Source organism: Dipodomys ordii, unplaced genomic scaffold, assembly GCF_000151885.1.
Source record: "Dipodomys ordii isolate 6190 unplaced genomic scaffold, Dord_2.0 Scaffold76, whole genome shotgun sequence".
NCBI classification, from domain to species: Eukaryota; Metazoa; Chordata; class Mammalia; order Rodentia; family Heteromyidae; genus Dipodomys; species Dipodomys ordii.
This window is the reverse complement of record NW_012267292.1, coordinates 6782171-6796995: the sequence shown is the minus strand read 5'-3', so window position 1 is coordinate 6796995 and position 14825 is coordinate 6782171. Positions and strand designations below refer to the sequence as shown.

At 38.7% G+C, this 14825-nt stretch overlaps 1 protein-coding gene across 1 annotated transcript in view; it reads right to left on the bottom strand.

The window, feature by feature from the left end:
• Hibadh (3-hydroxyisobutyrate dehydrogenase) overlaps positions 1 to 14568 on the bottom strand; it is a 129931-nt gene extending 115363 nt beyond the window's left edge. The window contains exons 1-3 of the mRNA XM_013024388.1: positions 14371 to 14568; positions 979 to 1139; positions 281 to 368 (exon numbers count right to left, since the gene is read on the bottom strand). Of these exons, the coding sequence (XP_012879842.1) occupies positions 281 to 368; positions 979 to 1139; positions 14371 to 14464 (343 nt within the window). The 5' untranslated portion in view covers positions 14465 to 14568. The remainder of the gene's footprint in view (positions 1 to 280; positions 369 to 978; positions 1140 to 14370) is intronic.
• Positions 14569 to 14825: the final 257 nt, after the last annotated feature.

Genomic DNA, 14825 nt, shown 5'->3' with positions numbered 1-14825 from the left:
CTGAGGCCTTCCAAAGGCCTCTAAGTTACCTAAATCTGCTTTTCACCTAGGCATTGCGTTTCTCATTGTATTTACTTTCAAGTCCATTATCCAGAAGTTGGATATTTAATTCTATTTTCTCTCACATTACTATGTATTTCTCAGGAAGTTTTTAGTATTCTCCTAGTTCTAGGATATTTCACCCTTGTCATTCTACAACTTGTAAAAAATTTTCCTGCATATCTAAGAAAAACAAAACTCAAAATTCAGATACTAATACTGATCTTGTCATTTGAGTTACCATAAAGTTTAACATATCCAAATACAATAGCAGATGCTACCATAAGACATGATTCTAATCCCAAAATCCTTATAGCATAAATGATCACCTAAAAGCAACACATTAATTCAAACTTCTCATTATAATATGTTTGTAGATTGTCTCTTGGTTTATGACTAATAACTAATATGTATTTACACAGTGCTGTTATACAACATTTACAAAGTCATTCACATATATTCTCTCATTTGAGTTTCAGCATCTAATAACATAAGTTGTCATCATTCATGTATTACAGATGAGAACGTAGCTGAGGTAAAATAACTTCCCTTAATTAAGACAGCATGATCTGGGAATCAAGCTAAGCTTTCTATCTCTAAACCTACTCTTGTTCCAAGACAACAGTGTCTTAACATGGGTGGCTACTTCTACCAAACCAACTCTTTAATAGCACAAACAACAAACAAACAAATGGAGCAAAGTAAGGTCCCCAGCTCAAACTTGGGAAATACTCCAGATAACCTGCTAAAAAGCAGACCCCCTCCTGGTAACTAATGGAAGCACTCCTTTGTTGTACATCTCAATACTGAATTAATGGCAACACAATTTTTTTTAAGTTTACAATGAATTAAGTTCACAACTCCACTAAGTATACTTCCAAGAAGCTCTCATATTTTTAAATATCAAAATCTAAAATAAATCTAAAGAAAAGTCCATACCTGTTCACCTGCCTCTTGAAATTCTTTGCATGCCTCAGGGAATACATCATAAACGATGAGTGGATAGCCATGTTTCATGAGATTTTTTGCCATTGGATTTCCCATGTTGCCCAGTCCAATGAATCCAACTGGAGTCTTGGAAGCCATTGACCTAGAACACACTGATTTCAATATATTACTTTCAATAGGTGTAGATAACATTTTTTATTGTAAATAGTCTTTTAATATTAACGGACCTATTGTTTAATATTTCCTATTAAAATGTTGAAGGCTAGTTTTATACTAATAGCCAACTGCATTTAAACATAAAAATGTGCAAGCATATTAAATTCAAATTATTTCTCCAGGAAATATTCACAAAATTTTAAATAATCTCTCCTACTTGCTACCTCTACAGTGTTCCTTTCTCAATTTTAACAATAAACTTAATAATTATCATTTATAAAATGCTTATGAGTTACCTATTATGTTAAGTATTTAGAGTCTCCCTGCCTATGTTATCTGTTTTAATAATATATACAAAAAGAATGAATGACCTTTATCCTGAACAGGGCCTGAGAAAATGTTAAAATTTTCTACCTTCCTACTCCCAGAATTACAGAAACCATCCCTTCCAATGGCATGAAAAGAAATCCTGGTCTGGGGGTATAGATTAGTGGCTCAAAATGTGCCTAGAATGTGAAAGGCCCTGGGTTAAACCCCCAGTACCAAATAAATAAATAAAATGTTAAACCCAGGAAAATGTATTTCAACCACAGTTAGTCCTGTGGGTGGGAAAAAGAATGATCTGGTAAGCTTTAAATGGCAAAGGCAATAGTCTCAAAACTTGACCTTTCACCTTCAGAAAAGAGAAGTTAGCAAGGAAAGAAGTAGAAATGAAAGAAGGAAGTTTTACTTATCCTTTTTTCTTACATAAAAGGCTTTATGAAATCACCTTGAGAAAACACAACCAAGTAATGATTTGGTGAATAAGAAAGCTTTACAACAGCATGAAAGTAACATAAAATAAAATCTGTCAGATTTTAGAACTTCAACAAATACCACTCAACAAATATTCATGAAATACAAATATGCATAAAATATTGATAAGAGTTCAGAGAAAGACGGCAAGATATGATACCTGCCATTGAAAAGCTCACAATCTCTTGAAAAAAGAGAAATACTTCTACTTGCCCTTTCATTTGGTGCACTATTCTTCCTTTCTCTTTCTAGGATTCCAGTTTTAAAACTATATAATGCTGAAAATGCTATTTTGAGGGTTAGGATATAGGGGTTAGAGGTCGATTGAAATATAGTATAAATATGTCCAGAGATGAAACAATGAAAATCACCTCCCCCTGTAAAACTAACAAACAAAATTTTTAAAAATTGTGTAGTGTAACAACAAATCAGTCACCCTTGTTTTAAGTTTCAGATGCTCTCAAATGACTGACCCCTATTCTTCCTGGAGCTTAATCTTAATATAATGAGATTTCCTAAAATCAAGCTATTTAAACCTCTAATGCTTAAGAGCGTCTTACTGGGTTAGAAGCATTATTAAGTCCTTTTAATTTCATGGCTGGCTCTTCCACTACCATTAAATATGAGTGCCATTCTTGTGCAACATTACAATATCATGTTAAGTTTAACACACACTTGGTTTAACTTTCTGGCCCACAGGGGTTCCATGTCAGAAACAATACCTTGAAATTTTATTTTGAAATTAAACAGAATGAGATGTACATCTGGTTAGAAAACTCTAAGGCTTTTTAGAAAATTAACAAGAATAGTCTGAAAGAAAATGTAGCATGATTATGCCAGACCACTACATTAACACTGGAAAGATAAAGATTTTTTTTTTATTTTTTTTTGCCAGACAGGGCCTGGGCACTGTCCCTGAGTTTCTTTTGCTCAAGGCTAGCACTCTACCACTTGAACCCACAGTACAACTTCTGTTTATGTAGTATTGAGGAATCAAACCTAAGGCTTCATGTATGCTAGGCAAGCACTCTATCGCTAAGCCACATTCCCAGCCCTGGAATGATATAATTTAACAATCTAAATCCATAAGAAACCAGGAAGACTATATTTTAAAGGCAGTTCATTTAACAAGCACTATTCTAGGTTCAACATGTAACAAGTATGACAAGGAAGAACTATAATTCATTCAAATACTTAGCAAGAATTAAGCAACAATCATTTATATGTAACCATGCCAGAGGCATGAATGACACACACTTTAACCTCTAAAATCTAAGAGGACATAAAGTACACAAAAATACTAACCAAGCCGGGCACCGATGGCTCACACCTGTAATCCTAGCTATTCAGAAAGGTGAGATCTGAGGATTGTAGTTCAAACCAACCCGGGCAGGAAAGGCTGTGAGACTCTTATCTCCAATAAACCACTCAGAAAACTGGAAGTGGCGCTGTGGCTCAAGTGGTACAGTGCTAGCCTTGAGCTAAAGAGCTCAGGAACAGCACCCAGGCCCAGAGTTCAAGCCCTATGACTGACAAAAAAAAAGTTTCAAATGGCTATAAATAAATAAATAAATGAACTCTACAGAGAAAATGAAACATGAGTATATTCAAGGAACTAGAAAAGAAACAGTGATAGTATTTATTACAACACCCATTAGTAAACAGTTTAAAGGGAATACTATTATATGTCATCAAGTCCATCTTTCAGTTGGAAACCCTGACACATTTGTAATTTTAAGTAAACTGCCGAAAACTTTCTAAAATTATAGCACCAATATTCAAATCCAACTAGTGTGACTGTATTCTTCACTTGTAACCACACAGTCCCTCCATTCTTCAAACAACACACCCAAAGAAACAACAGACAAAACAGCAGCTAAGACTGGACTAAATAACGTGAGCACAATATGGAAGGCTAGAAAACATGCTAAGCAATTTGATGGTATTTTACATGCAAAAGATAAATACTGCAGGGCTGGGCAAAGAAATAACAAAATTAGACATATGCTTTAGAAACACAATAGTGTGTAGATTAAAATAGATGAAAGAGCCTGATGCCTGCAGGAAGATCAATATAAAAGTGATAGTCATACTACGGGTCATAATCCAGGCTGTTAAAACAAACATACCATAGACTAGATGAATTAAACAATAATTTATTTCTCATAATTCTGGAGGCCTGGAAATCCAAAATGAAGGTATTCAATATGTCAGCAGATTCAAAGTCTTTCTAGTATACAGTTAGCCCTTTACTCACTGCATCCTCACGAGAGAAGACATGTTCTTATGTCTCTTCTTACAGGGACATTGATTCTACTCATGAGGGCTCTACCCTATAACCTAATTCTCAGAGGTCTCATCTACTAATTGTACCACATGGGAGGTTAGGATTTCAATATATCAACTTTGGATGGACAAAACAGTCCTTAACAAAGTTAAGTTAAAGGATAGAAATAGAAGAAACAAGTATGAAAAATAATTAAAAGCATGAAAGAATGAAAAAATAGATTGGATTATGGGCTAAAATAAGGAAAAGATAAAAAGTGACACCAAGAGTAATATTAATAGGAGATGTGGCTCAGTTTTAAATAGGGTAAACTGACAATGAACTGAAAAATGTCCAACAAACTGTTAGAAATATTAAGAGCAAGCCAAGCGCTGGTGGCTCACACCTGTAACCCTAGCTACTCAGGAGGCTGAGATCTGAGGATCACAGTTCAAAGCCAGCCCAGGCAGGAAAGTTCATGAGATTCTTATCTCCAATGAACCACCGGAAAACTGGAAGTGGCACTATGACTCAAGTGGTAGAGAGCTAGCCTTGAGCTGAAGAGCTGAGGGACAGCACCCAGGACCAGTTCAAGCCCCACCACCTATACAAAAATAGAAAAAAAAAGAAATATTAAGACTAAGCCTTCAAGGTCAAGAGGAGAAATCATCTGTTGTTGTTACTTCTTTTTTTAATTGTTATTATAAAGGGGATGTGCAGAGGGGTTACAATTATGTAAGTAAGGTAAAGAGTACATTTCTTTTTGGACAATGTCACCCCTTCACTTACTCTCTCTGTTTTTTTCTCCCTACGAGTTGTATAGTTCATTTTCAACATAGTGTCCAGAAAGTACCATTGCTGTATTTGTTCACCCTTAGTCCTTAAATTTCTATGCCTTCCCCTTACACTCCCAAAGATATCAAAACAGACAAAAAGAACAAAAAGAAGAGAAAAACAGAAAAAAAGAAACTTGTTTTATTTCCTAAAGTTCTTTTGATAAATACTCTTTTGTATGACCAGATGAAACCATTTGTTTTTAAGTAACAGTTGAATTTATAGCCACTCATAAAATGAAATGAGAAAAAAAGAGAATAAAGCCCAAAAGTTGAACTTCTCTGAAGTCCAATGGAATGAGTATATGTAGAAGTCAGAGAAAAAAATGAAACCAACCCTGAAATTACACAGAAATTAGATTTAGAAGCAAAAAGTATTAAAAACTGTTGTCCATAACATTCCAAAAGAAGAGTACTAAAGGTATTTTTAGCCCAAATGAATTTCTTGAGATAAATTCTACATGCAAAATAAAAATATCTTGTAAGATTAACAATAGAAAAGACACTGAAGGCCAGGCACAGTGGCTCATGCCTGTAATTCTAGCTATTCAGGAGGCTGAGCTCTAAGGATCACAGTTCAAAAACAGCCTGGGCAGGAAAGTCTGTGAGATTCTTATCTCCAGTACACTACCAGAAAACCAGAAGTGGAGCTGTGGCTCAAGTGGTAGAGTACTTGGTTTGAGTTGAAGAGCTAAAGCCCCATGACCAACCAAAAAAAAAAAGACACTGAAGAAAAGAACAATAATCTTAGTGGCAAAGAAATTATTCAAAACAAAGAAAATTTAGAAATGAAAAGAACATGATAAGCTATGAGACAGCTCCTGCTAGCCAAATACTATGTAACTAGAGTCCTGAAATGAGAGTAATAGAGACAGAAAAAATAATTACATAAAAAAAAACTTATGATCAAATTTTTTCTAAATGTGAAAACTATAAACCCCATGTATCCTTCCAACAACCACAATAAATCCCAATAAACAAATAAAGAAAATTATACTAGGGCTGGGAATGTGGCTTAGTGGTAGACTGCTTGCCTAGCTAGCATGCATGAAGCTCTGGGTTCAATTCCTCAGTATCACATATACAGAAAGGCCAGAAGTGGCCCTGTGGCTTAACGGGTAGAGTGCTAGCATTGAGCAAAAGAAGCTCAAGGACAGTGCCCAGGCCCTGAGTTGAAGCCCCAGGACAAGAACAAAAGAATGAAAGAACGAAAGAAAGCAATCCAGCTTTTCAAGCAAAAAGGCCTCTGTCACAACTATCCCACTAATCCTGCCCTAGACTATATATGAACAAATGTGTGTGGCCATGTTCCAATGTAGTTTCAGTTATAAAAACAGGTACCCAACTATAGGCTATACTTTGCTGGTTTCTATACTAAACTCTGAAGAACACAATGATAGAGTTTATTATAGCACTGTTTGTTATAGCAGAAAAACTCCAAATAACGAAATACATGGTACTAGGGCATTTAATTTATAATCAAATATGCATAATAGGTTACTAAATCAGGAGAATGAAATATGCAAATATTGTTTAAATGTAATAGTTACCTAAAATCATAGGAAATATCTCCAGGATAAATTATCGAATGAAAAAAAGATTATATTGTACTTATTCTTCTGACTTGCTATATGGATACATAAGAAACAGTACTTATATCCAGGAAGATAAAAGTAATGGATCTAAATTTGAAGAGAAGATTCTTACTTATTCTATAGCCCTTTGAACTTTTACCTCAGGCATGTTTTTTATAGCTACTTTCATTAAAAAATGAAATAAATGAATTGGCGCACAGTGAGTGTTTAATAAGTTATACAGATGAAAAAGTAACCATATGAAATAAGCCATTTATGAAGCAATTAGAGTAACAATGGTTATATAAAGTAGATCCAGGGGTTGGGAATGTGGCTTAGTGGTAGAATGCTTGCCTAACATGGGTGAAGCCCTGGATTTGATTCCTCAGTACCACATAAACAGAAATAGGCAGAAGTGGCTCAAGTAGTAGAGTGCAAGTCTTAAGCAAAAGAAGCTCAGGGACAGAGCCCATGCCCTGAGTTCAAGCCCCAGGACTAGGAAAAAAAAATAATAAAGTCGATCCAGTAAAAGTGAACTGTATTACAACAACCATGACACACTGAAAGTTGAAACTCCAATATCTTCTCCGCCTATATTCAGGGTCAGGTTCCAAACTGTCTAAGCAATGTAGGGTAATGCTATATCTGCCAACTGTCTAATTTAGGAGCTGCCATAACTAAGTAAAAAAAACTGGAAGATGTGGGAAGTCTGAAAATGTAATGGAAAATGAACAAGACTATGAAAGTATTGTATCTAATCAGTAAACTGTGATTTAAGGGGTAGCCAGGGGAAAGGTTCAGAGAAGAGACATCAGAGATTACTCAGAATTTGAGCAGCAGGTTGACAAAAATATTAGAATCTAAAGCATCAGTGAAACTCCTGACTATAAATAAGTTTGATTCTGGATACAGACAATCCCTTGGAAGGGACTTTATGGAAATGAAAGAAGAATGGTCAAAAGACCGGTGTAATGATGAGAATAAACAGCATGGTTAGTCAGCAAGTTCACAGAGGGAGCTAGTCAGCAAGTTCACAGAGGGAGCTATACCAACCAGAAGATTAGTTCTTATGAAATCTTGGGAAAATAGAAATTATAATAAGATTCTAGAAGGTTGTAGAAGTTGAGGAAGTTAAAAAATGAGTACATGATAAAAAGAAAAAAAATCACTCCAAACTAGGCAGTGACATATACCTTGGGGCTGGGAAGGTGGCTCAGTGGTACAGCGCTTGCCTTGCATGCATGAGGCCCTGGGTTCGATTCCTCAACACCACATAAGCAAAAAGAAAAAGAAGCCGGAAGTGGAGCTGTGGCTCAAGTGGTAGAGTGCTAGTCTTGAGCTGAAGAGCTGAAGGACAGCACCCAGGCCCAGAGTTCAGGCCCCACGACCAGACCCAAAACAAAAAAAAAAAATGAGTACATGAATATTATGATGAAGTTTTCAATATTCCCTAATCTTTTGTGGCAAAGTTAGAGAAAAAGTAATAGTATAACTAGCTGAACTGATGTCAAAAAAAACTCGAGGTAATTTACTGAGGATGATTAAGTTTAAAGTTGTCCCTGATTTTAAGAGCTCTAGAGGAGGCTATTTCTTAGATGTTTGTCCTTAAAGTAACAAGTTACTTCTCTGGATACTAAGCTTTATCAACTAGAGGACTGACTTCAGAAGGTTACTGTAAAGATTACTTAAGATAATGCATGCAAAACATTTAATAATGCCTAGCACATGGTGAGTCAATAACACTACTTTTATTAACAAGAAGTAGTACCACGTGACAAATACTATGCACCAGATGGTCCTTTTGCCTAGTAGGTTAAAAGAAAGAGCCAAAGAGATTAATGATATGGAAGCATTTAGGGCACAAGTTTTTAGTGAAGATAAAAACAGCAGGAGAGCCTAGAAAATAAAAGAATTTGCACATAGGTGGCAAAAATCCAAAGAAGAGTCATGGAATAATTTCCCTGAAAAATTTAAAACTAAAAATGCTTGTTCCTTTAAGTAAGTTCTAACATTAATGCTTAGAAAAAGCAGTCAGAACACAGACAAAATGGGAGGGCTGCAGGGTGGGAGCGGAAGAATCAGTCAACATAATACAAAGACAATACTGGTTGATTGGTAAAGAAAGTAACTTGAAATTTTGGCATTAGTTTCTATATCTATAGGTGCAAGTTTACAGGTATGTTTTCTCAAACTCAACATGAGCCAAGTTATCCACATCTTGGTTTCAAAATACATAACAGATTATTTTATATACCCAAATTTTTTTCCTAATCGAAATAATACTGGAAAGCATCGAAGAGTACAAAATTGTATGGAAAAATGTTAATCTCATTACACAAAAATAAACACTGTTGGGCTCAGAATGCAACTCAGTAGTAAAGTGCTGGCTGCCCAGAACACATGAATCCCTGAGTTCATTTCCTCAGTGCCACATACACAGAAAAAGCTGGAAATGGTGCTGTGGTTCAAGTGGTAGAGTACTAGCCTTGAGCAAAAGTAGCTCAGGGACTGTGCCCAGTCCTTGAGTTCACAAGCCTCAAGACTAACAAACAAATAAAAAACACTCAAAAGTTTTACAAACCCCTCTGTCTTTGAACACATTTTTTCCATTATGTGTAAGATTATACCATACAGTAATTTACCCTTATGCAAGAGGGGATACAATCCAGATTCTTAGTGAATGTCTGAAATTGTGGATGGCCCCAAACTCTATACATATGGTCTACACGTGTACATATATAGTTTTTTTCTATAACTACATACATACCTGCAATAAAGGTATGTGTGTAATTTAAAAATTAGGTGCAATGATGGATTAATAATAACTAATAATAAAGCAGAATAATTCTAACAAATATTTTTAGTTATATGAACATGGTATCTCTTTCAAAGTTTCTTTTCATTTAGCATTTTTAGAATGTAATAGCAGAAATGCAAAAGAGGGAAACTGGATATTAAATAAGAGATAACTATAGTGCCTACAATGTTGGGTCCTACTTTATGAAATATTATATAATGAGCACTACTTTCACGCTAAAAGTTAGTAAAGGTGGCGACTTATTCTAGGAAGACCTTTCAATCTGAGTCAAACTATTTTAGTAATAAATTTCCTAATTTAGTAATAAATATCCTTCTACATCATTTCACAAGTTAAAGATACACTTTAGCCGGGCACCGATGGCTCACGCCTATAATCCTAGCTACTCAGAAGGCTGAGATCTGAAGATCTATGTTCAAAGACAGCCTGGGCAGGAAAGACTGTGAAACTCTCATCTCCAAAAAACCACCAGAAAACCAGAAGTGGTGCTGTAGCTCAAGTGATAGAGCACTAGCCTTGAGCTGAAGAACTGAGGGACAGTGCCCAGGCCCAGAGTTCAAGCCCCACAACCAACAACAACAACAAAAAAAAAAAGAATAAACTTTAGTTCTAGGACCACATGCGGCTTTTCAGAGCTTCATGTGTTACCCTGGAAGCTAATGAAATTTTGGGAAGAAGTCATTATGTATTTGATTTATGCTAGAATTATGCTGCTTTGAAGGGAGAGATCACATACAAACAAAGAATCAATTAAAAAATATTATACCCATTGCTATATACAATATCAGTTAATGTTCTCATCCCACCTATAGTCAGATGGTCAGTCACTTTTTGTTGTCATGGGGCTTGAACTCTGGCGCTGTCCCTCAGCTCTTCAGCTCAAGGTTAGTGCTCTACCTCTTGAGCAAGAGCGCCACTTCAGGTTTTCTGAGTGGTTTATTGGAGATAAGAGTCTCACAGACTTTCCTGCTGGGGCTGGCTTTGAACCATGACCCTCAGATCTCAGTCTCCTGAATAGCTAGGATTACAGGCCTGGCGCCCAGATCAGTCACTTTAAATTGTCCTGATAATTATGTTTCCATGTAAGTGCTGATGAATTACTAGAAGGTTAGAGGGTTGCTATATGTAGGGTTTCTTTTTTTACTCTGTACAGAAACAGTCTAAGCCCAGCACCTTTGGCTCATGATTGTAATCCTAGCTACTCAGGAGGCTGAAATCTGAAAATTATAGTTCAAAGCTAGCATAAGCAGGAAAAGTCCATTAGACTCTTATCTCAAGAAATAACTAAGAGACAACACTCAGGCCCTAAGTTCAAGCCACAGTTCTGTTACACACACATATACAAAAACAACAAAAGTTTTAAAACTAAATTACATTTTAAAATTAAATACAGAGCTGGGAAGTTGGCTCAGTGGTAGAGTGTTTGACTTGCATGCATGAGGCCCTGATTTGATTCCTCAGCACCACATAAGCAGAAAAAGCCAGAAGTGATACTGTGGCTCAAATGGTAGAGCACTAGCCTTGAGCTGAAGAGCTGAGGCATAGCACCCAGGCCCAGAATTCTGACCTCATGACTGACAAAAAAAATAAATAAATACAAAATTTACTTCTATTAAATGGCCAATGTAACAGTAATATATATATAGTTTAATAGTTCTCTTTTTTTCTATTTCCTTTGCAAAGCATTAAATATATTAAAATTAAGGTGGCACTACTGATCAGTTACTTTAGGTTTATGTTTTTTTTGTTTAGTTTTGTTTTATTGCCTACACCAGGGTTTGAACTAGGGGGCCATGCTTGTTTGGCTGGCTTCCTGGGCTAGGGATCTACCATCAGGGCCTAGCAGGTCTCTCTCTCTCTCTCTTTCTCTTTCTCTCTCTCTCTCTCTCTCACTCTCACTCTCTCTCTCTCTTTCTGTCCATCTTGTGGCTTAAACTCAGGGCCTGTCACTGAGCTCTTTTGCTCAAGGCTAGTGCTCCACAGCACCCCTTTACTTCCAGTTTTTAAGTGGTTAAATGGAAGTAAAAGTCTCACAGGGACATTTCTGCAGAGGCTGGCTTTGAATTGTAATCCTCAGATCTCAGCCTCCTGAGTAGCTAGGATTATAGGTATGAGCCACCGGCGCCTGGCAGGTCTCATCTTTTTTTAAATAATAAATTATATTGGAACCTTATAATATTACTGTCCACATTATATAAACATCTTAAGGGGCAAAGACTCCCACAGAACTCAAAATGCTAATATTACTATTTGAACTATTTTTTGGTTTTTGTTTTTTTTAGGTCCGGTCATGGGGCCTAAACTCTGGGCCTGGGCGCTGTCCCTCAGCTCTTCAGCTCAAGGTGAGTGCTCTACCACTTGAGCCACAGCGCCACTTCTGGCTTTTTTTTTCTTTTTGCTTATGTGGTGCTGAGGAATCGAACCCAGGGCCTCATGTGTGCAAGGCAAGCTCTCTACCACTGAGCCACCTTCCTAGCCCTTGAACTATTTTTTAATGTCCCTAGACTCCAAACTTATATGACGGTTTTTCTAGTCTTTTTAAAGAGTTGAAATTCAAGTTGAACTATGTAACCTGAGCATATGGATAGGTTTGGGAAAGATGGAGAAGAAAGCTGAAAGGGACGACATGATCAAGATAAATTCTCCTTATAATCTGACTTGTTGAGCAGAAACTCTTTTGTACAACTATTTTTTTAAAGCTGAAATTCAAAAGAGTTAACACTTAGTGGTAAAACAACACTAATAGAAATGTTTAAAACAATTCTACAAGGCCAGGTGCCAGTGGCTCACACACGTAATCCTAGCAATTCAGGAAGCTGAGATCCAGAGGATTGTAGTTTGAAGCCAGCCTGGGCAGTAAAGTCCAAGAGACTATCCCCAAAATAACTAGCAAAGATGTTAAGTAACAGAGTGTCAGAGGCCTCAAGAATGCAAAGCCCTGACTTCAAAATCCAAAATCTGAGGGGGGAAAATTCCACAGGGTTCAAATACAAACACATCATCACAAAACAATTTAACATTTTTCAAAACTCTTTTCACATACCTTTAGGCCAAAGAACTTTAAGCAAAAGGTCATATGCTAAAGTGGTCTAACTAGCATTTTGAGTTAGGTCCTTCCAGCTATCAAAAACAAATATTAGAGTTTTAGGTCTCAACTTCTTCCATCATAAATTCTACAGACTTTCATAACTTATAAAAAGCACATTGAGGATTCATTACATATCATTAAAACACCTTTCAAAACCACTAAACAGCAAATACATCTTCCTCAGCTAATCTATCTGAAAGAACTGTGCATTCATGTGAAACTATAGTTCTTTCAGTAACATGGAAAAGTGACTAATGCTACTCTATCGCCAAAGGAAGAAATATTTTTTGCAGATCAAATAAATTCTGTGAGTAAAGACCATGTCACTATGATTGCCTACCAAACTTATCTTTTCACCACATAGAGCCTGTCTTTCTGGAGCATGAAAAGAATGAATATGTTTTCCTGAGGGGAAAGACTAGGAACCATCTGTTCAGAACTTAATTTCTCAATAGGATATTTTTGTTGTTTCATTTTTTTGTGCCAGTCCTGGGGCTTGAACTCAGGGCCTAGGTGCTATTCCTGAGCTCTGTCTGCTCAAATCTAGCACTCTACTACTTGGGTCATTGCTCCACTTCTGGCTTTTTGCTGATTACTTGGAGATAAGAAACTCAGGGTCTTTCCTGCCCAGGCTGGCTTTGAACGACAATACTCAGATCTCAGCCTGAGCCTGAGCTAAGATTACAGGTTGTGAGTGACAAGCTCTTGGCTTTTCAACAGGATACTTTTTAAAGGCAAAGATCAGGAAAAAGTTAATACTATGAGGGTCTTTGCCCTTCACTGCTGAGGATGAATTCAGAGAATGGAGTATGTTAGGCAAACTCTTGAGCTTCATCCCCCAGCCAAATACCAATAATTTTTGGCTAATCCTTAATATGACTGTGCCAAACTGTGCCTTGTTAAAAAAAAAAAAAAAAACTAGCTTTTATCCACACACAATGGCACTGTCCCAACAAGTCAATCAACTTTTCTTTTTTTCTTGCCCCACTGTCCGCCCTCCCCCGCTCTAGTACTGGAGTTTGAACTCAAGGCCTTGGGCTTGCTAGGCAGTTTATCACTTCCAAACGTCAGAGAAAATGTAGAATTTGAAGAAAAATTAAAACCTCCTTCCTGGACAGCTAGTTCACTTATTCAAGAGGCCTCAAGGGTGTCACGTGAAAAATGAACACACTGGAATTGGTTCTCGGTGGATCTTCACTTACCTCTACAAGCTGCCCCTCTTCCCTACATCCCTGGTTAGCTGGTAACTTAATGGTTTGGAGGGAGGCAGAGAAGAATAGATTTCAGTCTTCCTTTTTTTAAAACGGCGTGGTTAATAATTTGACAGAAGGGACAACTTTCGGGCAGCACAGTTACGGAATTGGGGGGGGGGGGGGTAAACCCGCCTCGCGGATCAAGGGTAACAAGCCTTTGCAGGAGTGAGAGGCTGTGACTACCACACGGACGGAGGGATTCGACCCCAGTCCGCTCCTGAGTCCGAAGGCATATGCCCACTCAAGGGTGCAGCCCCGGGAAAGCCGGGGTCCACCCTGGGAGCTGGGTTTCCCCATGTCCTCGGGGCCCTCGCTCCAAAGAAGCAAGCCGCAAACACTGCTCCTCCACCCGAGCGCTCCCCCACGGAGAAGGACGTTGAACTCGCAAATCTGGCATGGGGTACAGATGAGAGACGGGACACTGAGCCCCACGACCCGCGACTGCAGAGGCGGGGGGGCCTCTGAGACCAGTCGAAATGTGGGGTTCTAACCCTCCACCCCACCCCGGGACCTCCCGAGGAAAGCCCTCTCCGGGCCGTCGGGTCGCGAGGAGCGGGCCGGCCCGAGGAGGGACGCCGGGAAGAGGCGCGAGGACCTTACCCGCTGCAAGCCTGGCGCCTGCCGGCTGCTGCCTCCGGCAGGCCCAGTACCGGAGGCCGGAGGCGGCCCCGCGGAGCCGCAAGGAGGCTGCCATGCTGCCCCACCTCCCCCTTCGGTGACCTCCGCCGCCTCCCAGCTGGCCCGCAGACTGCGACTGTGCGCGGGCGGGCGGCCACTGCCGTGGCGGGGGAAACACTCGCGCACGCGCCCTCGCAGCTCCGGGCGGGCGCCCGCCCACGAGGGGAGGGGCGTCGAATCGAGAGTTGCGGCCCAGCTAGCGGAGACTGTCATTGCCTTTACAGACAGGGAAATCGACCAATCAACACTCCAAGATCCTCCGGGCCCCTGTAGGCCCCGCCTCCAAGCTGCCTCTCTGTTTACTACCGGAGGGCGGGGGCCTCCTCATTTACTCAAGGCAGAGGGCGTGTGGGAGGTGGTGGCTGTGGTGTCGTCCA